At 53.8% G+C, this 21,749-nt stretch overlaps 1 protein-coding gene across 31 annotated transcripts in view; it reads right to left on the minus strand.

Moving 5' to 3' along the window:
* Window positions 1–9,467: 9,467 nt before the first annotated feature.
* The window catches only part of TSPOAP1 (TSPO associated protein 1), a 174,121-nt gene continuing 161,839 nt past the window's right edge, over window positions 9,468–21,749 (minus strand). For 17 of the 31 annotated variants that reach the window (XM_065573152.1, XM_065573148.1, XM_065573147.1 and 14 more), the window contains one exon: window positions 9,468–9,828. In XM_065573152.1, coding sequence (XP_065429224.1) covers window positions 9,613–9,828 — 216 coding nt within the window. In that variant the 3' untranslated portion in view covers window positions 9,468–9,612. Of the gene's footprint in view, window positions 9,829–19,148; window positions 19,304–19,937; window positions 20,002–21,749 lie in introns of all 31 variants that reach the window. The other 14 variants (XR_010593833.1, XR_010593832.1, XR_010593829.1 and 11 more) reach the window with 5 other exon arrangements.

Raw genomic sequence — 21,749 nt, forward strand, 5'->3', positions numbered from 1 at the left:
ATGAGGGAGGACGCCCAGCCTGGCTAGACAGATTCCTTCCTGGCATGGCTGGGGACAGAAGCCTGCAGCCAAAGCTCACACTGCAGGAAACAACCTGCAGAGGCCTTTCATCTCCCCAGGGTCAGACGTCACCACTAGGAGAATGTGAGCGCCGGAGCACTGGGGGAGCTGGGCTGAGATGGCATCCCAGGGCACAACCACCTGTGTCAAGTCCATTCGGATTCCATGCTCAGCAGAGATGCAGGGAGCTGTGCGGTCAGGAGAGGCGCTGGTCAGAATTTGCCAGTGGAACTGTTTTTCCATCAGAAATTGCCTGCTTGTCAAAATCCAAACGTTTCGTGGGAACACGTCGATTTGGACAAACCTTCCGACAGAAAGCAGGCAGGTTTCACACGGAAAGCTGCTTGGCTCCCTGCCAGCTCGCCCGCCTGCCCACCTGCTTGACAGGCTGATGGGGGGCCTGGGCTTCCAGGCTGCTGAGAGAAGCCCTGGCTCCCAAGATCCCAGGGTCCCCGAAACCCTCTCCTCGCGGGGGTAATGTTCTGGTTACTGCACAGCTCTAGGAGGAGGGGAGGCATCCGATGCCCCACAAGCCACCAATCCTCCCTGCCAAGGTCCCAGTAACTACGACAGCCTGTGAGAACATCCTAACCTTTAGGGCACTTTCCCTGCCAGGTGAAAGGGTGCGAGCTGGACCCCTCCCTGCCACCAGAGTCCAGCACTGCCGAGAAAGCCAAGTGTGGACTAAACTAAGCCCCTGGTTAACCCTTTCCCAGAGGAATCCAGAAGCCACTGATAATTGCAGGCTACATGGTGACCTCTCTCTCAGGTCACTCCCCCATCCTGGAATAGGGGTCGATGAGTCCTGGACAAACGCCGTTCAGCTGGGAACATGCTCCCCCTCCCCGTGCCGAGGACTACATGAGATGGGTGTAGTGGGCACTCCCGATAAAGGGGACAGTGTGACAGCTGCCTTTCAAATAGGCCCCAGGCATGGGGGGGCCACAGCACCCAATTCCTCTGCCCCCCTAACTTTCTTCGCTGCTTTAACGTACAACCACAACCTGCTCCGCTGACACCTCTGACTCCTGAAAGCCCTAACGCTCCAGGGGAGCAGGCCGTGCCCTGCCCTGCCCTGGCTGCCCCGGGTGTTACCTCGGAGGGAATCGTTCCAGATTCCAATGGGTGGCAGGTCCAGGGAAGAGCCTTATCTGGGGGGAGGCTGTACCAGACCCGCCCGACCCAGGCAGGCTCCCAGGTACTCTCTGCTCGGGGCTGATAAGGCTTCTTAGCAGTTTCTCTCCAAACAAATTCCAGTTCAAGACACCTGAGAGCTCCACAGCAGGGCAGCATCCCCAGAGCGCAGCAGGGCGGGGTTAGGGGGAGCAGTCGGTAGCAGCACCTGCCCCTCCTACGGCAGGAGCGAGAAGTGCCAGCCTCTCTGCACAGAGCAGCAGTGTTCAGCCTGGGCCAAACGTGCTGCGGTGATGGATAAGAGCGGGCTCGGAGAGCCAGAGGGTCTGTGGGGCAGTGCTGGGCCCTTCTGCTCCGCACTAGGGCCGGGTGGGCGTGTTCAGCTGGGATTGGAACCCACCAGCACTTGTGGGTGTGAATGTGGGGCTGGAACGCAACGTGGGGCGCTCCCACCTCGCCCGGGGGCGACTAGGGGGAAGGGCAGAGAGACACCTGGGCTGAGACCCCAGCTCCAGGGAGACAGTCACCCCGGCCCAGCTGGGTTAAATTGCCCAGCTGTGTGACAGCCCCAAAAATCGGGGCTGTCCCTATAAAATCAGGACAGCTGGTCACCCTAGCACACCCCCAGGGAGTGGCGGGGACCCACACACGTGAAACGGAGCTCATTAATAACCGATCAACAGCATATATGATGCAATGTACATAATATATAATTTTATTATTTATATAGTTATGGAAAGTAAATAATACATGGAAGAAATGAAAGGCTTTTTTTTACATTATTTTTTTGGTTAGTCATCCCTGCCGGGGCCCCGCCAAAAATGTTCGAATTGGGCCCCGCCCTTCCTAAAGCCGGCCCTGGCCCCAGGTTCAGGAGCGGGGAGATATAGATGCCTGTCTCAGGGCCTTTGGGAAGGCTGGCAATTGGAACCAGGCTGGCCCTGCAGAAAGGATCCGGTGTCTAGTCCCCTTCCTGGACCCCAAGGCCATAGAGCTGTTTAGCCAGATGGGCGGGGTGGCAGACTGGCTCTCACTCCTGGTCCCTCCCAGCACGTATGTCTGCATGGACTCTCCCGGGCTCAGGCCCCTCGGACTCCCAGTGGGAGCAGAAGGTGGTGGTCAATGGGGAGACATTCATGGGGTGGTGAGATCCTGGGACAGAGAGAATTGTTGTCAGGCCCCGGGTGGTGCAGCTGCAGATGCTGAAGGGCTGTGTGACCTGGGTGAAGGTCCCCGGGCTGAAGCCCCTCACCCAGCCTATGGCCTGGATCCCTGTGCAGACCCAGGAGGGGTCAGGCTGGCTGGTCGTTGGGGTTCTCCAGGATACCGGCTGTGAGGTCCTGTTGGGGGATGACTGTGTCTCTTTGGGACAGGATCCAGGCCCAGCTCCGGTAATGAACGAGGATTTTAATTTGAATCCAGGGAACCAATCGGCTGAGACTGAAGCAGTCAGTGAAAATGCAAATGACCTGGCTGGCAGGGGGGAGGAGCTGCTAGGCCCAGGATACCTGCCTGCCTGTAACCAGAGCCCTGGGGCTGAGTGGGAGGGAGAGATGCTCCCCGCCCCCCTGCACACCGGGGAGGCGGCTCACACTGGCTCTGATGCTGTGAGCAAAGCAGCGAGTTCCCTGCCTGCCCTCACTGGGACAGCCAGGGCAGCGCTGAGCCCAGGGGGATCGGAGACCCCACCTAAGTGTGGGCAGACACAGCCAGGGTGGGACAGCTGCCAACCAGGGCTGCCTTGTCCAGCGGTGCAAGAGGCCTCAGGAAAGGGGGAAGCAGCTAAAAGGGGGCTGCTCGTGGTCAGAGGGTGGCCAAGGCCCAGAGGGGGGCTCTTCACCAGGAGAGTGTGAATCCAAGCGCTCCTGTCTGGAGGGCTGTGACCGTAAGCAGCAAGAGAGAAATACAGGTCTGTCGCATCTTACGCGCATTTAACATGCGTGATTTCAGCTTTGCGCGGATGGCAAAAACAAAAAAGAAACAAAAAAGAAAAATAACAATTTTAATACTGTACCTGTAGTGCGGGCGATTCCGCCCGCCATTACACTCAATGTAATTTTGACTATATGCGATTTTCGCTTTACACGCTGACTCCCCTCTCCAGCTACTGAATTCCAGACCGAGCTGCAGGAGGATCCCTCCTTAGAGAAGCTGAGGGACCTGGCTGGCCTCAGTGCGGCACAGACCATGGGGAAGGCTGCAGGGACAGAGTCCTGTGGGAGAAGGGATTCCTGTACCGGGAATGGGCTCCCCCAGGGGAAGTGGAACTGTGGGGGATCTGGAAGCAGCTGGTGGTGCCCCAGAAGTACGGCCACAGGCTACTCTACCTGGCCCACGATGTCCCTCTCTCAGGACACCAGGGGATCCAGCGCACCAAGCAGAGGTTGCTACAGAATGTTTACTGGCCCGGAGTCTGCGATGCAGTCCAGCAATACTGCAGGTCCTGCGACCTCTGCCAGAGGGTGGGGAAGGCCCGGGACAAGGGTAAAGCAGCCTTGAGACACTTGCCTGTCATAGAGGAGCCTTTTCAGAAGGTCCCTGGGAGGTCCTTATAGACCAGGGGTCCAATTTCTTGTCAACCCTGCTCCAGCGCTTGTGGGACAAGTGTGAGGTCCGGCACACCTGGGCCTCAGCATATCACCCTCAGTCCAACGGGCTGGTGGAGAGGTTTAATGAGACCCTGGAGATGATGCTGAAGACTTTCATGGACCAGCATCTGCAGGACGGGGACAAGTATTTACCCCTCCTGCTGTTCGTGTACAGGGAAGTGCCCCAGGAATCCATGGGGTTCTCTCCTTTGCAGTTGGAAGGGGATGCTGAATGCTCCGAGGTCAGACCCAGGAAGGTCGAAGCTGTGTAAGCTTCTTACCCTGGTGACAGTGCGCTCAGAGAGAGGAGGCGGCTCTCCCAGAGTCCTGACTGGCTTTATATGGAGTAGTTCCAGAGCATCGCCCTAGTAACTCCGTGACATACCCACACAATGTGTGTGTCTGTCACATACACACACACACACACACACACACACACTGTCTCTCTCTTTCACATACACACACACACACTGTCTCTCTCTTTCACACACACACACACACACACACACACACACACATTGACTTTCACCCTCACCTCCTAACACATACTTATATTGTTGTTGTTACTTGATATTTCTTGCAAAAGTGTGTTGTTTTAGTTTTTTGACTGGTCAATGCATTTCACAATTTTTATTTCTTTTGTACGCTTACATTTAATACTTTGAGTAGTGAGTTCTAAAATGCCTAACCTGTCCTGCTGGAGTAATTATCCCTATGGTAACTTTAAAAAGTTTAAATGCATCTGAAGAAGTGAGGTTTTTACCCACGAAAGCTTATGCCCAAATAAATCTGTTAGTCTTTAAGGTGCCACCAGATTCCTTGTTGTTGTTTTTTTTTTAAAAATATCTAGGTTTTTTGTTTCTACTGGTGGCGCAGATCCGCACATCACCTCGATCTGGTCCCCATAGCAAAATTCATTCCGCACGTGGATGAAAAATTTAGAGAGAACACTGGACACCTCCTGCACCCATTTACAAGTCGCTGAATCCAGTGCAGACTCAAGGCATCGAGTTCATTCCTGAGTGAGTGAGCCAGTAGAAATGCACCCCAGTGGCGCTGGCTCTGAGTGAAGGTGTCCAAGGTGTGTTTTCAGATTCCTGTGTCCCTCATAGCCAAAAAGGGTCCAGGTCCTCATGCTCCTTCCACAGATCTTTCAAGAGAAAGAACCGCCATTCCTTTCTTGCTCAGGTCCCTTGTTCTTCATCCTGATCACAGGAAGTTCCCTAACATCCACACTGCCCCGCTCCAGTTCCATCCCAAGTGCTAATGATGACACCACCGTCCTTGCCTCGTCCTGACCCTTTCTCCCTTTTCGGAATTTGCCTCCCTTCCTCCCCAGCATTGAGTTTAAGCTTTGTACCCAACCCCTCCCCCCCCACCGCCCTGCAAAAGTGCCATGTAACTGCCCCACATTGGGCCCTTGTTTCTTGTCACTTCACACCCCACCCTCCAATCCATGATGCCAACCTCGGGTCCCCCAGTCACCTGTGTTCACACAAACATCTTCATGCTTTCTCCACACTGACCCTATGAGTGGAACGCCCGTCCCACAGCTGAACCACAAGAGTCCACCACCCCCTCCTCATTCAAGTCCCTCCCAGAGACTCACTTCTGCTGTGACACCGACATGAACTTGGACAGCCATTAGCAAAGAAAACGAAAGAACAAACTCCGCCCCCCCTTCATGCCATGCCCCTGTCCACGCTGAGTGCTACATACAGCAGTGCTTGCGATTGTCATTCCCCCGCCCACCTACTGTTGTTTTAGCCTCTTGCAGCACCATGTCCACCTCAGCATGTCCTCTCCTCAGGGCAGGGCTAGCTGGTCTGATTTCAGGGGTAGCAAGTGCATCTCTGGACAACCTTTCTCTGAGCACCCCATTGTCTCTTGTTTTGGAAGGGGAAGGCGGGGGGTTGGGTGGGAAAAATAAGCAGTAGTGAATTTACCCCTTTTTTGTAGAAAAAGTGTATTTTTGTGAAAATAGATTTTATTATAATAAATTTTGATTTTAAATACAAACATACTGTATCACCAACACCCGTGGCTGAGTGTCATTCAAATACCAAACATAACTGCCTTGCTCAAAACAAATACCCACCTGAAACATGCAAAGGAACGAACGCTGCCATAAAAGGATAGAGCCATGTATTACAAAACTCTCCTTGGCGGTAGAACGGGATGCATTCCCAATGCAAGGAACATGGTGTCTCTTATGAAAACAGCTGCAAACTCGCTGGCGGGGTTTTGCTCCCAGTTCCGCTCTCCAGACACACACACCGTCAGGATCACACAAACATCGAAACAATCCAGTCAATAGTTAAATAAGCAGACAAGTCAAATAAGGCGGGATCCCCGGCTGACTGCAATTGCCATGCACCAACTGCAAACGCCAGGAATGTGACTCCAGCAGACTCCTGCTAACTCTGCCAGCAGCCCTGCCGAGATGCAAAGCTATTTAATGTATCCCCTACTGCAAAATGCTTTGGGGCATTGACTCCAGGGCTGTTGGAACCGAGGGGGGGCGGGGGGCAGGACTAGTGCCCTCACAATGGAAACACTGTGGTGATGCCACCCCGTGTAAACTTGTGCATGCCGGGAGGGGGGGGGGACGACGACAAGGGAGGCTGAGGTGAGAGTGGGACCCAGAGGGCTGGAATGGGCCTGGAAGCCAGCAGGTGCACCCAGGACCCTCCATCCCAGCCTGTACGTGGCTGACCCTCCCCTTCCCTGCCAAGTCTCAGTACCACCCCTCACTCCCCTTCCTATCACTCTGTCCCCTCCCCCCCCCATTTTCCGGAAGCTTCTGCCCTCCCCCCAATCTACTCCTCCCTTCTTGGTGAACTGTCGCAGCGCAGCGCGACTGAGACAGGCAGGAGGCTCCCAGGCACAGCTGCAAATACAAATGTCTAACGCATCAGCCCAGAGGCAGCACAAGGGGCCGGCGGGGGAGAATCAAGTGCAAACCCTCATTTCAGGGAGTGCAGGAGTCGCCAACAGCCTCCTCTGAACGGAAGAGAGAAACGCCAGGGCACACTAGTCAACGGGGTCTCAGTCTTACAACAAAGGAGTGCTTCATACGCATCGGGACAGTTAGCAAAATTACAGCCAGAGTATCTTCTTTGACATTAAAATATTTACAAGGAGTTGGTGCTGCTGAGAGCTGGTTGGATCTGGGCACACTACTGCAAAGTACCTGCACCCGAGCGCCCAGGCCCCTTTCCCAGGTACCTGCACCCGAGCTCCCAGGCCCCTTTCCCAGGTACCTGCACCCGAGCGCCCAGGCCCTTTCCCAGGTACCTGCACCCGAGCTCCTAGGCCCTTTCCGAGGTACCTGCACCCGAGCGCCCAGGCCCCTTTCCCAGGTACCTGCACCCGAGCTCCTAGGCCCTTTCCGAGGTACCTGCACCCGAGCGCCCAGGCCCTTTCCCAGGTACCTGCACCCGAGCTCCTAGGCCCTTTCCCAGGTACCTGCACCCGAGCTCCTAGGCCCTTTCCCAGGTACCTGCACCCGAGCTCCCAAGGCCCTTTCCGAGGTACCTGCACCCGAGCACCCAGGCCCCTTTCCCAGGTACCTGCACCCGAGCTCCCAGGCCCCTTTCCCAGGTACCTGCACCCGAGCTTCCAGGCCCCTTTCCGAGGTACCTGCACCCGAGCTCCCAGGCCCCTTTCCCAGGTACCTGCACCCGAGCTCCCAGGCCCCTTTCCCAGGTACCTGCACCCGAGCTCCTAGGCCCTTTCCCAGGTACCTGCACCCGAGCTCCCAGGCCCCTTTCCGAGGTACCTGCACCCGAGCGCCCAGGCCCCTTTCCCAGGTACCTGCACCCGAGCGCCCAGGCCCTTTCCCAGGTACCTGCACCCGAGCTCCTAGGCCCTTTCCGAGGTACCTGCACCCGAGCGCCCAGGCCCCTTTCCCAGGTACCTGCACCCGAGCTCCTAGGCCCTTTCCGAGGTACCTGCACCCGAGCGCCCAGGCCCTTTCCCAGGTACCTGCACCCGAGCTCCTAGGCCCTTTCCCAGGTACCTGCACCCGAGCTCCTAGGCCCTTTCCCAGGTACCTGCACCCGAGCTCCCAAGGCCCTTTCCGAGGTACCTGCACCCGAGCACCCAGGCCCCTTTCCCAGGTACCTGCACCCGAGCTCCTAGGCCCTTTCCCAGGTACCTGCACCCGAGCTCCCAAGGCCCTTTCCGAGGTACCTGCACCCGAGCACCCAGGCCCCTTTCCCAGGTACCTGCACCCGAGCTCCCAGGCCCCTTTCCCAGGTACCTGCACCCGAGCTTCCAGGCCCCTTTCCGAGGTACCTGCACCCGAGCTCCCAGGCCCCTTTCCCAGGTACCTGCACCCGAGCTCCCAGGCCCCTTTCCCAGGTACCTGCACCCGAGCTCCTAGGCCCTTTCCCAGGTACCTGCACCCGAGCTCCCAGGCCCCTTTCCGAGGTACCTGCACCCGAGCGCCCAGGCCCCTTTCCCAGGTACCTGCACCCGAGCGCCCAGGCCCCTTTCCCAGGTACCTGCACCCGAGCTCCTAGGCCCTTTCCCAGGTACCTGCACCCGAGCTCCTAGGCCCCTTTCCCAGGTACCTGCACCGAGCTCCCAGGCCCCTTTCCCAGGTACCTGCACCCGAGCTTCCAGGCCCCTTTCCCAGGTACCTGCACCCGAGCGCCCAGGCCCCTTTCCGAGGTACCTGCACCCGAGCTCCCAGGCCCTTTCCGAGGTACCTGCACCCGAGCTCCCAGGCCCTTTCCGAGGTACCTGCACCCGAGCTCCCAGGCCCCTTTCTGAGGTACCTGCACCCGAGCTCCCAGGCCCCTTTCTGAGGTACCTGCACCCGAGCTCCTAGGCCCCTTTCCCAGGTACCTGCACCCGAGCTCCCCGGCCCTTTCCCAGGTACCTGCACCCGAGCTCCCCGGCCCTTTCCCAGGTACCTGCACCCGAGCTCCCAGGCCCTTTCCCAGGTACCTGCACCCGAGCTCCCAGGCCCCTTTCCCAGGTACCTGCACCCGAGTTCCCAGGCCCCTTTCCCAGGTACCTGCACCCGAGCTCCTAGGCCCCTTTCCCAGGTACCTGCACCCGAGCTCCCCGGCCCTTTCCCAGGTACCTGCACCCGAGCTCCCAGGCCCTTTCCCAGGTACCTGCACCCGAGCTCCCAGGCCCCTTTCCCAGGTACCTGCACCCGAGTTCCCAGGCCCCTTTCCCAGGTACCTGCACCCGAGCTCCCAGGCCCCTTTCCAGGTACCTGCACCCGAGCTCCCAGGCCCCTTTCCCAGGTACCTGCACCCGAGCTCCCAGGCCCCTTTCCCAGGTACCTGCACCCGAGCTCCCAGGCCCCTTTCCCAGGTACCTGTACCCGAGCTCCCAGGCCCCTTTCCGAGGTACCTGCACCCGAGCTCCCAGGCCCTTTCCCAGGTACCTGCACCCGAACTCCCAGGCCCTTTCCCAGGTACCTGCACCCGAGCTCCCAGGCCCCTTTCCCAGGTACCTGTACCCGAGCTCCCAGGCCCCTTTCCCAGGTACCTGCACCCGAGCGCCCAGGCCCCTTTCCAGGTACCTGCACCCGAGCTCCCAGGCCCCTTCCAGCACTGCCCCAGCTGCAGGAGCACTACCTCTGCCCAGACACTCGCTACACTGAGTGTGCAGTCCCACAGCGGCAGGGCTCTATGTGAAGATGAGGTGAAGGAGGCCTAGGGCTGGAGCCATTCCAAGTCTTTAATAATTAAAGTTCACTTTTCCTTATTCCAATTCTCTGCGGTGGTCAGTTTGCTGCAGAGGCCTTGTCAGAAATCTCCCTGCCTGGGCCTCCAGACAGGCCTACGGAGATCAGCAACATCCTTTTCTAGTTCTTCTTACTGGGCCCTAGTTTCTTTAAGAGCTTTTTCCCCTTGCAGAAGAAGCTTCTTTTCTTTTTACTCTGAGTGGACAGGTCACTTGATTCAAGAGTCTCCAGTGATGCTTGGTCTGGACTCGGGTCACAAATGAGAGTGCAGGAAGGTGGCACTTCAGGAATGTTAGGCAAGGGGTCCCTCTGTTCACCAGGCCCATCTGAATTCAGCTAAACAGGAAAAGAGTGAACAAAAGAGAGAGAAGAGTTTAGACCCCAGCAGTGACATCATTGCCACAGAAAGGCCATACAATGAGACAAAACCCTGACAGCCCATGTTTAGAGCTGGTCATCTCTTCCAGCAAAGGCCACCTCCCCAGCAAATTCAGCCAGGCCATTTCAAGTGGCTTTAAAATTCTCCCCAGCACCAACCAAGCCCATGCATGGGATCAGGTTTTGCACAGCCCTTGGTAAATTCTGGGCTACACGCTGAGAGTTGGAGACAATGCAGCCATCTGCCTTTGGGTGACAGGAACAGAGGGTTGTGGGTGGTGGTGGTGGGAAGCAGGCCTTCAAGGCTGTGCCCTAAAGGCTGCTGAGGGGGTCAGCCTGTGGGCTACCCACTAAACATTTGGGCCACAGGGTGTGCCACGAGGCCTCTCCTCAGACTGGGGAGCCCAGGGCCTGATGGGGAGGGATGTATGTGGGGCCTGTGCAGGGGCAAACTGCTTGGCCAAGCATGTGCGACAGCTAGAACTCTCCCATAGCAGCAGCTGCTGGGCCAAACCTGAGCTCTGAGCCTTTTCAGGGTCCCTCAGCACCAATCACAGCTCAACCATGGCCAATAGTAACTATGGGAAGCAGCATACGACGTGATGGGCAGGGAGGAGTTAATCATGGACCTGGACATAGAGGGAATCCTTGGAGCAAGTGACCATAAAACAACTGAGTTTCCAGCAGTAAGGAAGGGGCAATCAGCAACAATCACAAAGAGGCGCCCAACTTCAGCCAAGCACATCGGGTGTGTAGCACACTGTACAATGGGGCTCGGCCTTCTGGGCATTACTGCAATGTACAGAATCACAGCAAACAGTGGGGGCAATCCTGGCTCCTGGAGCCTCTCCCCTAAGAACGAGTAAGGCCCTTCACAGGCTGAGATCCCCCCGCCCCCTTCAAGCAGGAAACTCCAGTCCTTCATGCAAAGAGAAATTATGGAGGTAGCACTTCCATGTCTTGGCAGCCGGTCTCACGGTGAGTCATGGACTCCAAAACCCGTACGGGGCTTTTGACAACGGGATGTGGGCTCCTAAGTCACTCTGGCCTAGGGTCACAAAAGTACAAAGTCCCAGATTTAGGCTCCAGTGTGATTTGCAAAACTCCCATTGACCCTATGTGCCTAAACTCACTTGGCGCCTCTGTTTCTGAAGTAAAACGTTCCCTCGGTGCCTTGGTTTCTGCCTGTCCGCATACACGCTGCTGCCTGCCCCTTGTATTCGGCTGCCTAAATTACATGCGGAACTCAGTGTGTGCTTACAGGCTGCCCAGCAGACCAGCCCCTCAGGGGAGATCACACAAACCAGTGGGATGGGGCAAGGGGAAGCCCCCACAGATATTAGCCTAGTGGTTCAGCTTCTCATCTGGGATGCGGAAGACCTCCAGTTCAAGTCCCCACCCGATGAGGAGGGATTTGAATCGGAATCTGCCACCTCTCACACGAGTGCTCTAACCACTGGGCTACGGGATACTCTGATGGGGGGAGGGGTGGCCGCCCTCCCTCTCTCCTGTTGAAATGGTTTCACTCTGGCTCTATCATTAAAGAGCAACTGGAGCAGTGGACTTGGACCCTGGTCTCCCACATCCCGAGGGAGCACACTGACCACAAGGCTAGAGTCAGTCCCATGCTGTGCTTGCGCTCTCTCGCCCAGAGGAGTCTAATGATTTAATTCACAGTGGAACAGCTTCAACAGAAGTGGCTGTGGGGCCCCCACATCAGAATATCCCATAGTTTAGAGTTAGATCACTTCCCTCAGTGGTAACAGAGCCCAGTTTAAATCCCTTCTCCTTCTCAGGGGCTCTCCCAAATCCCAGGGGGAGTAGCTGAACCACTGGGCTAAACATTATGAGAGGTCGTCCTTTCCCTGCCCCCACCAAGCTACCTGCAAAAATCACCTTAGGTGCTTAACTCCAACGTGGGGTCCCAGCTGAGAATCACTAGCAGAGACAGTTGCCTGACTCCAGGAGAGGGAGGGGCTCCGCGCACACCCCTCTCACAGCATCTCCCACTGGCTAGCGTAGGCAGTTCCCTGCCTAGCATGCTGGCTTCTGTGAAGCGCGGTCTGAGTATGTCTACACAGCAACACAAGCCCAGCGGCAATGGGACCTGAGTTAGCAGACCTGGGTTTCAGACCCCAGAGCTCAAGGGGCTACATTGATTGCCAACCCTAGGTCTTTAACCTGGACGTGAACTCGGGGCTCTGGCATCCACACTGCAACACGCAGATCTGAGTCCATCCAACGGCATTCCAGACTTCCTAGCACCCGCCCAAAATGTGGCCATTCTAGACCTTTGTTGATGGTACCCTGAGGGGAAAACTTGACTGTCTACCCTGCACATTACAGGAATTTTGAACTGCCCACCAATACATTCTGCCCAACTGTCTGTGCAGTCCCAGCAACATGGAGGGGGTGCTGTTTGAAGAACTTTTCTCACTTGCACTTTCACTCCTGTTTCAGGAAACATGCACAGCTTCGGTGAGACACTGGTGGATATTTCAGTGGTGTTTTCTGACCCATTGAAGGCACCTGACAGAGTAAATGATGGAGGAGAAGGACACAGACATGGAAGTTTCAAAGTGGCTGATGCTGCTTATAACGCTCAGTACATCCACTGATATCCCTTTTATAGACTGGCACTTCTGGAGCAGGTCCAGGGACAGACTGGTGGGACCACATTGTCTTGCAGACCTGGGATGACCAGTAGTGGGTCCAGAACTTCTGCATGAAGGAAGCTACTTTTCTAGTGTTCTGTGAGCAGCTTGCCCCGGCTCTCCAGTGTGAAGACACGTACATGAGGGCAGCCAAGGTGGTCCAGAAGCAGGTTGCTATAACCATCTGGAAGCTGGTTACCCCAGACTACTACAGGTCTGTTGCAAACCAGTTTGGGGTTGGAAAGTCGACTGTGGGTAAAGATATCTGAGGCAATCAGATGTGTGGTTTACCCCAAGGTGGCGGGCATTAAAGATATTCCTGAAGTAGTTGCTGCCTTTGAGAAAATGGGGTTTCCAAACTGTGCTGGGGCTGTTAATGGGACTCGTGTGCTCATAGTTTGCCCTCTTCAAGGAGCACACGAGCACATAAACCGCAAAGGGTTCTACTCCATTGTTATACAGGCCTTGGTGGACCACAGAGGGCAAGTTATGAGTGTCACCGCAGGTTGCACTGGGAAAGGTCATGATGCCAGGGTTTTTCGCCGATTGGGAGTCTACATTCATGGACAGGCTGGGACACTATTCCCACCAAATTACATTGTCATGAACGGAGTTACTGTCCCCATCGGTGTTCTGGGGGACCCCGTGTACCCACTTTTGCCTTGGCTTATAAATCCATACTCTGATCTCAGAGGCCCTGGCAAAAGACGGTTTAATTACACTGTCAGCAGGTGTGGAATGGTTGCTGAATGTGCATTTGGCAGACTGAAATCCCATTGGAGATGTCTACAGACCCGTGTCATCAATGCTGTATGCATTACAGAGGCTTGCTGTGCCCTTCACAACCCTTGTGAAGCCAGAGGGAGCCAGTTCCCCAGAATGGGCCTAGGACAGCGAGGGGCTGCTGAATCGGGACGCTCAGCCACGAAGTGCAGCTCCCAACGCTGGAGCTGGATGTACTGGGCACCAGAAGGCAGGGATGCTTTGTGCTCCCACAGCGTGGGCTTGCCTGGCCCAACGGAAGAGGGGGATGGTACCTGTATGATTGTTCTTGTGTGTGGGGGGGGTGGAAGATTCATTGCTTGTGGAGGGTTTCAGAGCTGTGTGTGTGGGGGGAGGGGCTTGACTGCCATGCAATGTACTTATGAATGACCTCACTGAATATCAAATGGGGGTAGGGGTGGGGGGTTGATACACAGTATGGGTTGATGTAAGGCAGCGTTTTTCAAAGTTCGGTGTCATGACCCAGTACTGGGTTGCAGCATGTCAGGCACTGGGTTGCTCTGGTCAGCACCACCGACTGGGATGTTAAAAGTCCCGTTGGCGGTGCTGCCCAACTAAGGCAGGCTAGTGCCGACCTGTTCCGACACTGCGCTGCGTCCTGGAAGTGGCCAGTAGGTCTGGCTCCTAGGCGGGGGGGGCACAGGGTTCCGTGCCCCAAGCACCGGCTCTGCACTCCCATTGGCCGGGAGTTGCGCGGAGCCACTTGCACGCCTCCGCCTAGGAGCCGGACCTGCTGCTGGACACTTCAGGCGCAGCGCAGTCCGCGGTGCCAGGACAGGCAAGAAGCCACCCTCTGCACCCAGCTGCACCACTGACTGGGAGCCGCTGGAGGTAAGTCCATGCCCCAATCCCCTGCCCTAGCCCTGAGCCCCCCACAAACCCTGAACCCCTTCCTGCACCCCAAACCCCTCATCCCCAGCCCCACCCCAGAGCCAGCACCCCCAGCCCAGAGCCCTGACCCCCTCCTGCACTCCAATCCCCTGCCCCATCCTAGAGCCCCCTCCCACACCCTGAACCCCTCATTCCCAGCCCCATCCCGCAGCCCTCACCCCCGCACCTCAACTCTCTGCCCCAGCCCTGAGCCCATCCCACACCCCAACCCCTCATCCCCAGCTCCATTGGGTCGCAGGCATCAACAATTTTCTTCTACTGGGTCCCCAGAAAAAAAGTTTGAAAACCACTGACGTAAGGTGACTGATGTAGCTAACTGTACTGATAAAGAAAGTCTGGCAATTGTCCCTGATCATGTGTTACTTTTATTATGTGAAATACACACGGTATGATGTGATGCGGTGATAGCAATAAACTAATAAACATGGCCCGGCTGCCATTAGCACACCAAAACACCAGCAACAACAAAACTTTTAAAAAAGAGAACAAAGTGCATGAACAAATGCAAACAGTGAAACCATGTTCAAGACAGAATCCCCCTACCATTGCATATCCCCTGGCTCTCCATACCCCCTTCCCTTCCTTCCACATGTGCTGCACACTTGGCGTGGGGGAGGAGTGGGAGAGGCATCCACGGGCAATACGGAGGGCTGCATGTGCCACAGTTGCCCTGGCCTGCCGCTCATTGGGCCCAATTGCATGGGCCACCCAGCCATGGCGTTGTCCAAGTTGTTTCTGGACTGCTGCATGGGGAACTGCCGAGGAGACTCGGGCCTTGGTGTGGGGGATGAAGCAGGAGCCTGTTAGCGATAGCAGCCACTCAAAACGTTCTTTCTGCTGAGCTCCGTCCTCCTCCCTTAGCCGCCGTTTCTCGTCCAGGAACTACAAAGAAAGTGCCTGCTCCTAAGCTGCAAACCTGTCCTCAAAGGCAGCCTGAGCCTTTCCCCCTGCCTCTCGCCGCAAGTCCCTCTGCCCGTGGTTCTGGACCTGCTTGTGGGCCCTGTCCAGAACTTCAGCCATCAGTTGATCACGGAAACAGTCCCTCTTGGAACGGTCTGTGGAGGTACGTTGGTCCAGGCTTCTGCTGCACTGTGGGCGAGCTGTGGAGGTGCTGCAGCCAGTAGGGGGCGAGGGGCCTGGCAGAGGACCAGACACCGAGGGTTTTCTTCTCACATGCAGGAGCACAGGAAGAATCCTTGTGGAATTTCAAGGATATAAAATGTTACTTTTCCAAACCGAACTTCAATGCATTGTGAGAGGGATGCTACAGACCACAGACGCTCCCTGAACACAGCCTGGTTAATCGCAGCGAAGATGTCCAGAGACAATGGTAAGTTAAAAATTACAGCTGCTTTTTCCTCCCCTTAAAATTGCAGAACTACTTGAGTCGGTGGCCATACACTGCACAAGGTTTTTCTATCATTTCTGGCATTCCGCATTTTGGAGGACGGAAGAGTTCTTGTGGTGCCTGATTGGCAAAGAGAGGTGACTGAACAGCACATCTACGAGTGCAGTGGGCGGGTCAGCTACTGAGGTGGGCTGGGAAAATACAACCTTCTCTAGGACTACCTGCTTCATGAGGGAACCAACAGGATGCTGCATTAGCTTCCATGCAGCTTAGCCTGTTATGGCTCAATGCAAACACACAGAACTCCATGGCCATCCCCCTCCCTGGAGAAAACGTCAAACCCCAGTTGTATTTGGGACAAATGATTTCAGCGCCCATGGACTGCATGGACGCCCTCAAACTGAACTGGACTAGATTTGTAAATGGAATACGTTTCCACACGCCTCCCCTTCGCGGTTTTCAGGTGGCTCATTACACCCCTGAGTGGTCACAGGGCGGTGTGCTTACAGGGATAGCAATGTAAGGTTATTACTTTCAACACACAGGAAAGCACTAGCAAAACTGTGCACCTTTCCAGTAGAAATTCACTTCTCAAGGTATTTTTACTGTCTGCACTTTGTGGTTACCATTTTGAATTCCACATGGCGGGGCAGGACGAGGGTTGCTGGTGAGACACCAAGGTGCTGCCATACAATCTGCCATCAGCAGATACACGCTGATAGCCAGGGCTAGTAATAACTTTTACATTAGTTCACAGAATAGAAATCCATCCCATTCTTATATTAATAGACATTAACATGGAGCCAGAAACTTACCAGGCTCCAGGACGGCTTCTACCTCTTCCGTTTCAGCTGCAGGTGCCACGGTGGTTCCTCCTGTGGCACCAAAAAGCTCCTCTGAGTACAGCCCAGGTTGTATTGCAGCTGCTTTTGCTCCAAAGCCTCTTCTGGGACCAGTGTCAGCTTTGGTGGCCTCACTTGCTGCCTGCCATCAGCCCCCAGGCTGGCTCCGTGCTCAGCACCTGGTTAAATGCCTCATAAAATGATGTCGGCGAGTTGCCCAAGGTGCCGCTCCGGTCCCCGGTTTCCCTGTACTCAGTCCTGAGCTGCGTAATCCGCTCCCTGCCCTGGTCACCGGCCAGTAAATTTGCCAGCTTCTTCGCTATTTGCTGCTATGCGTGGTCATTCCTGGTACATCGCCTAAATCCACTGCTTTGCTGGCCCCACAGCAGAGATTTCCCAAGTCTGGCCATGCTCCCACAAGCATAAAGCAGCGCGCTTCTGGTCAGTGTCCATTTCAAACGCAGAAGGCTCTCTGAAGGGGTATTTGGAGCTTGGTGATCAGAATAAAATGGAAGGGTTAAACTCTGATTTCCTGAGCTGCTGTAATACAACAAGGGGGAGTTGCTTCCATTTCCCTGGAGTCAACTGGCAATTCTTGGGAAAGAGAGAACAAAGGAAGTTGGCCTATGGGATTATGGAATACTCTTGGCAGACTCCCAGAACCCGAGTCTGGGGTGGCTGCATCTACACTATAGAATGATGGGGCCTGAACCCTAGATCCCAGCTTGACTCAAGCTTGAACCCTCCACCCTCTCGGGGTCCTAGGATCCTGGGTCTGAGCCTGAGTCCAAGACAATTTGTGTGTAGATGGAAGGGGGGCTTGGGCTCAACTCTGAGTCCACGCCCGGGGTTACGCTGCAGTGTAGACAGACTCTAAGGCAGTTTCCAGACGACTGTGCCCCTTGCAGGAGTCTGGTTCCTCTTGTGTAGCCCAAGTTTCACCTCACTTAAAAACGACTTGCTTCCAAAAATCAGGAAACTTTCCAGCTCAGCCATGCCCTTAGCCGTCCTGGGCTGCTAATGCATTGTGGAGCCTATCACAATAAACCAGCCTTTGCCCTCCTCTGCCCTGTCTACGGCTCCTGGATGGGCACTGAACATCGCCACTGACTTGTCAGGTCTGAGACTCATCTTTCCAGCTTCCAGTTGTACTCACTACAGCATAGTCACCCAAAGAGCAGCTGCAGGCAGGAGCAGAGGTGGGTTCGTCACCAGCACGCTGCTCTGAAACTGCATCACTAGACGCTCTGGTCAGGAAAGCTTAGCTATTCAGGACAGCCCCCAGTCTGAGTTTCGGTTCCATAGGAGTCAATGGGAGTTAAGCACAGGCACAAGTGGTTTCATGAATCGGGGGCTAGAAGTGTCTAGCTAACAGAATCAGAGAATCATAGACAATCAGGGTTGGAAGGGACCTCAGGAGGTCATCTGGTCCAACCCCCTGCTCAAAGCAGGACCAATTCCCATCTAAATCATCCTGCTCTGCCTGGGAAGAGCATGGGTCAGTGATCTAGACAGCACGATGTTCTGCCTAGGGAGGGGTATTAGCAAAGAGCACAGAGGCTGTCTCTGGAGACAAGCAGAGGAAATGCGACTAGAAGACTGTGTTCGTAGAATGCTGTTGTCTAGTGTCACTTGGGCACGGGAATACTTTGCTACCAGGAGCATGTTACAAAAAAAGCCTCTGCTGCTGCATAAAAGCAGAAATGGAGGCTCATATGACTGGCAGTCTTGAGCCTGTTTCCTGTGTCGAAATAACAGACTTAGCATCCCTGCGTCACCCCACTGCTGAACTGCTCTGTGCCATTAACAGTTAACCGGAAAGGCAGTTGTTCATGGTCTCTTTTTCTTTAGAGTTAAATTCACCTCTAGTTATTCCAGACACTTCATTCATTTCCAAGAAGAACAGATTATAAGATGAGCTGAAACACAACTTCTAGGGAGTCAGATCTCCTGAACATCTGGTGGGGTGGGGTGGGGTGGGGTGTGTTACATGGAAAGAGGCCATTGTTTAGGAGGGGGTGTGACAAAAGTGGAGTCAGTATTCCCGAGAAAGAGCTAAATGAACCTTTTAGAGAATTTGGTTTGGTACCGATGCAAAATGCACGTCTGCTCCCAAATCCAATGAGTTAACAGCAAGCACCGTGACTACAACATTGCTTTCCAGCATCCCAGATAACCAGGGGCTTGTTGCTGTTCATGGATTTAATAGATTTTAAGGCCACAAGGGACCATTATATTAGTGTAGACCCTCCTGCATAACACAAGCCAGGGAACATCTCCCTCTCGAGCCCAACATATTTGGTTGAGCTACAGCATATTTTTTAGAAAAACATTCAGTCTTCATGTAAGGACTCCAAATGATGGACAATCCACCACATCCCGGGGTAACTTGTCCTAATTGTTCTCTGCTCTCAATGTAAAAACTTGGCATCTTATTCCCAACCTGAATTTGTCTAACCTCAGCTTCCAACCATTAGATCTTGTTCTGCCCTTGTCCGTTAAATTATAAACTGTAGGACGTCTTCTCGCCATGTAGGGCTGATAGACAATAGGTTATAACAACAGTATTATTGTACTATATTTGAATAGATCAATTCAATTATCAAATCTCCATCAGTTAGAAGGACATGACTAACTGTCTTTGTGGTCACAAGTCCTTCTGATTGCCATCTCTAGTGAATCACACACACACACACACACACACACACACACACACACACACACACACCCTCTAAATTACATAGAGGCAGTGGACTCAACTGGTAAGTAACAAATGGAAATTCAGTTCTGGATATTTCTCCAAGAAAAGAAATGAAGAAAAATTACTCTGGAAAGATCTTGATAAACAGTGTTAGTGTTGCAAAAACGAACAATCATGTTAGCCTTTTCTCTTCTCTGTTACTCATGATTTTTTTCTGAAATGATAAATCAAATGTTAAAAAGGAAAAACACAATAAATCTGCTCCCCCTGCACCCTTCAAATGGCGGAGTGCAGGAAGTCACACCCCACAGCTGCAATCCTTTCTGTGAGTGCTGTCAAACAGAACAATTATCCACCGGGGTTAATTTTAGGGACTAGCACCACCCGCATGACCTATTTGGTCAATTTGCTAGTCTTTGGATTGTTTACGGGAGCCCCAGGGAACACAATGAGGAGGAATAGGAGAAGTCTGAGCAAAGAAAAATGCAAGCTGAATATGGGAAACTATCAGCCTGCAGGCGGAGGTAGGAGCCCCATCACATGGGACAGCTACACCCAGTCTGGGTAAAGCACCATAAACTACTGTGCAGAGAATAACCTTGCCCTCGCAGGGGCCAGCCTGAAGGACAAAGCAGGCCCTTTCTATCTCTTATTTCTAAGAAACCAGCATCATACCACAGTCCCCAAAACCACCAGATAATTGTTCCAAACAACTGCACTTCACAGCATGGCTTCTCTTTGGTAATGAGCCTCATGCAGCCAGCCACTCCACAGCAGGGGAAGGAGAGAAGTCTGGCTGCAGGGCAGGCCAGGCAAGGGATTAAGGAGACCTTCTCCCATACACTTACATGGTTGCTCTCTCTCTCTATGTATCATTCTTATCTATCACTGGACTCTTCTTTTCCTCATTCTCTGAAGAATATAACCGCCAGGGGTGCATAATATGGGCAGAAATAAATAGATTAAATCAATTAGAATGGAATACTTTCTAAAGGTGCTTTACAAATCTCAGTCTTTGACAGAATCTGCATATTACTGATGCAAAGTACACCCATTAGAGCAATTCCTTGATAGCAACAACTATCATTGACGTCACCATGGGATTTTCACGGTTGCATCCTGTTTTCACCCGCTCAGGACTTCTCAGGGAGTTTCCCTTTGAGGATGAGTTTTCAGTGCTTAGCCTGAGTCCAGAAGTGACAGTTGTTTGAAAGTTTAAGCAAAATCCCTTCATCTCTTTCAGTTATTGGAGAGTTAAAAATATCCCCCATGTTGGCAGAATTGTACGAACCGTTTAATCACCAGTGATTCACATAACTCATCCTCCTTCCTCTGCTTTGTCTGGAAACCGTCCTCACGGAGGGGCTGGGCCCCTGCTTGGTGGTGGGCGGGGGAGCTTAATGCAGAAAGTTATAAGCAATTGGAAAATCACTTCTAATGAGCTGCTAAGATCTGAGTAGGGCCGAATGAAGCTCACAGCTTTGTTGTGACATCATGGTGTCCAGTGACCCCGCCCAAGCCGGCAGAATGGCTCAGAGCTGCAGCTAGGCAACCTGGCAGGAGGAATCTCATCCCCAAGAGTCCAGTGATGCTGTCTCGCTGCTGCTTTTTCAGCTCTGCTGACCCAGCTTTGCAGGAAACGAACAAAGGTAGCAGGAAATGCGAGAGCTTCACTCTCCCCAGCACCCACTCCCTCTCCCCGGCCAGGTCTAGCCTCAGCAAATGGGCTGTGTTTAAAGCCATGCCAGCTAACCCTTTTTAACCAACACAAGAGTAGGCCTATACAAATATGCTAGCTGGTTACAGTCAATCCTCAGTTCCCCCAGATGTAGTTGGGTTGATGTCAATGACTCTACATTGATTCACAAGGGGTGAGGACTGAGCCCACAGAATACATGCAATGTAGGCAGCTCAGTGCTACTAGGAGAACCTTCACTTCTACGTTTCCTGCCTTTTGGTGCTCACTATTTCATTTGAATGACGCTATACCTGGCGGGGGGAGGCTATACTATGTAATCGGAGTAAGAATGCAGCTCAAGGGTCCTGGACCGAAGCTTTATTGCTATATTTCTTCTGGTAATTTAGGGGAGTGTGTAAAGACATTCACTGCCAGGAGCCTCCCAGCAGTGCCCTTTCAATCCGATACCACGTTGTTTTGCAACGGACACAACCGTCAGGATATACAAATTCTGAGTTTAGTGAGAGGTGGGCACTCTGCAGACACAATGCTAAGGGAACACTAGGGTAGTGAGACAAACCCTGTCGCCTACCACTTCACAGCCAGCAACTGCTTCTCAAAGGACAAAGCAGGGTCCATAACTATTAATCCATCAGGGCCACCAGTCAGACTCATGCCAAATGTCCTCTTTCCATTGGTGAGCTTTCTAATTGGCTCCTCCTCCAGTGCAGTCTCAGCCATGCAAGTGAAGGTGAGGTCACGGCTACCTGCCTGTGACATCACTGAATGTGGCAGGCAGCCATAAGCAGCTTCAGGATTCAAGTTCTCAACCACCAAGAGTCAAACTTTGTATTCATACGTGTCTCTCTCTAGTTCCTTTCACTGGAAGATCCTGGGGCAATTCAAGTGCATTCATTAATTAGCCTCATAAGACACTAACTATGGGAAGAAGGTGGTCATTCTGTCGTACCTATCTAGGCAC

The sequence above is a fragment of the Chrysemys picta genome, chromosome 19 (assembly GCF_011386835.1).
Source record: "Chrysemys picta bellii isolate R12L10 chromosome 19, ASM1138683v2, whole genome shotgun sequence".
In the NCBI taxonomy this organism is placed as follows: domain Eukaryota; kingdom Metazoa; phylum Chordata; order Testudines; family Emydidae; genus Chrysemys; species Chrysemys picta.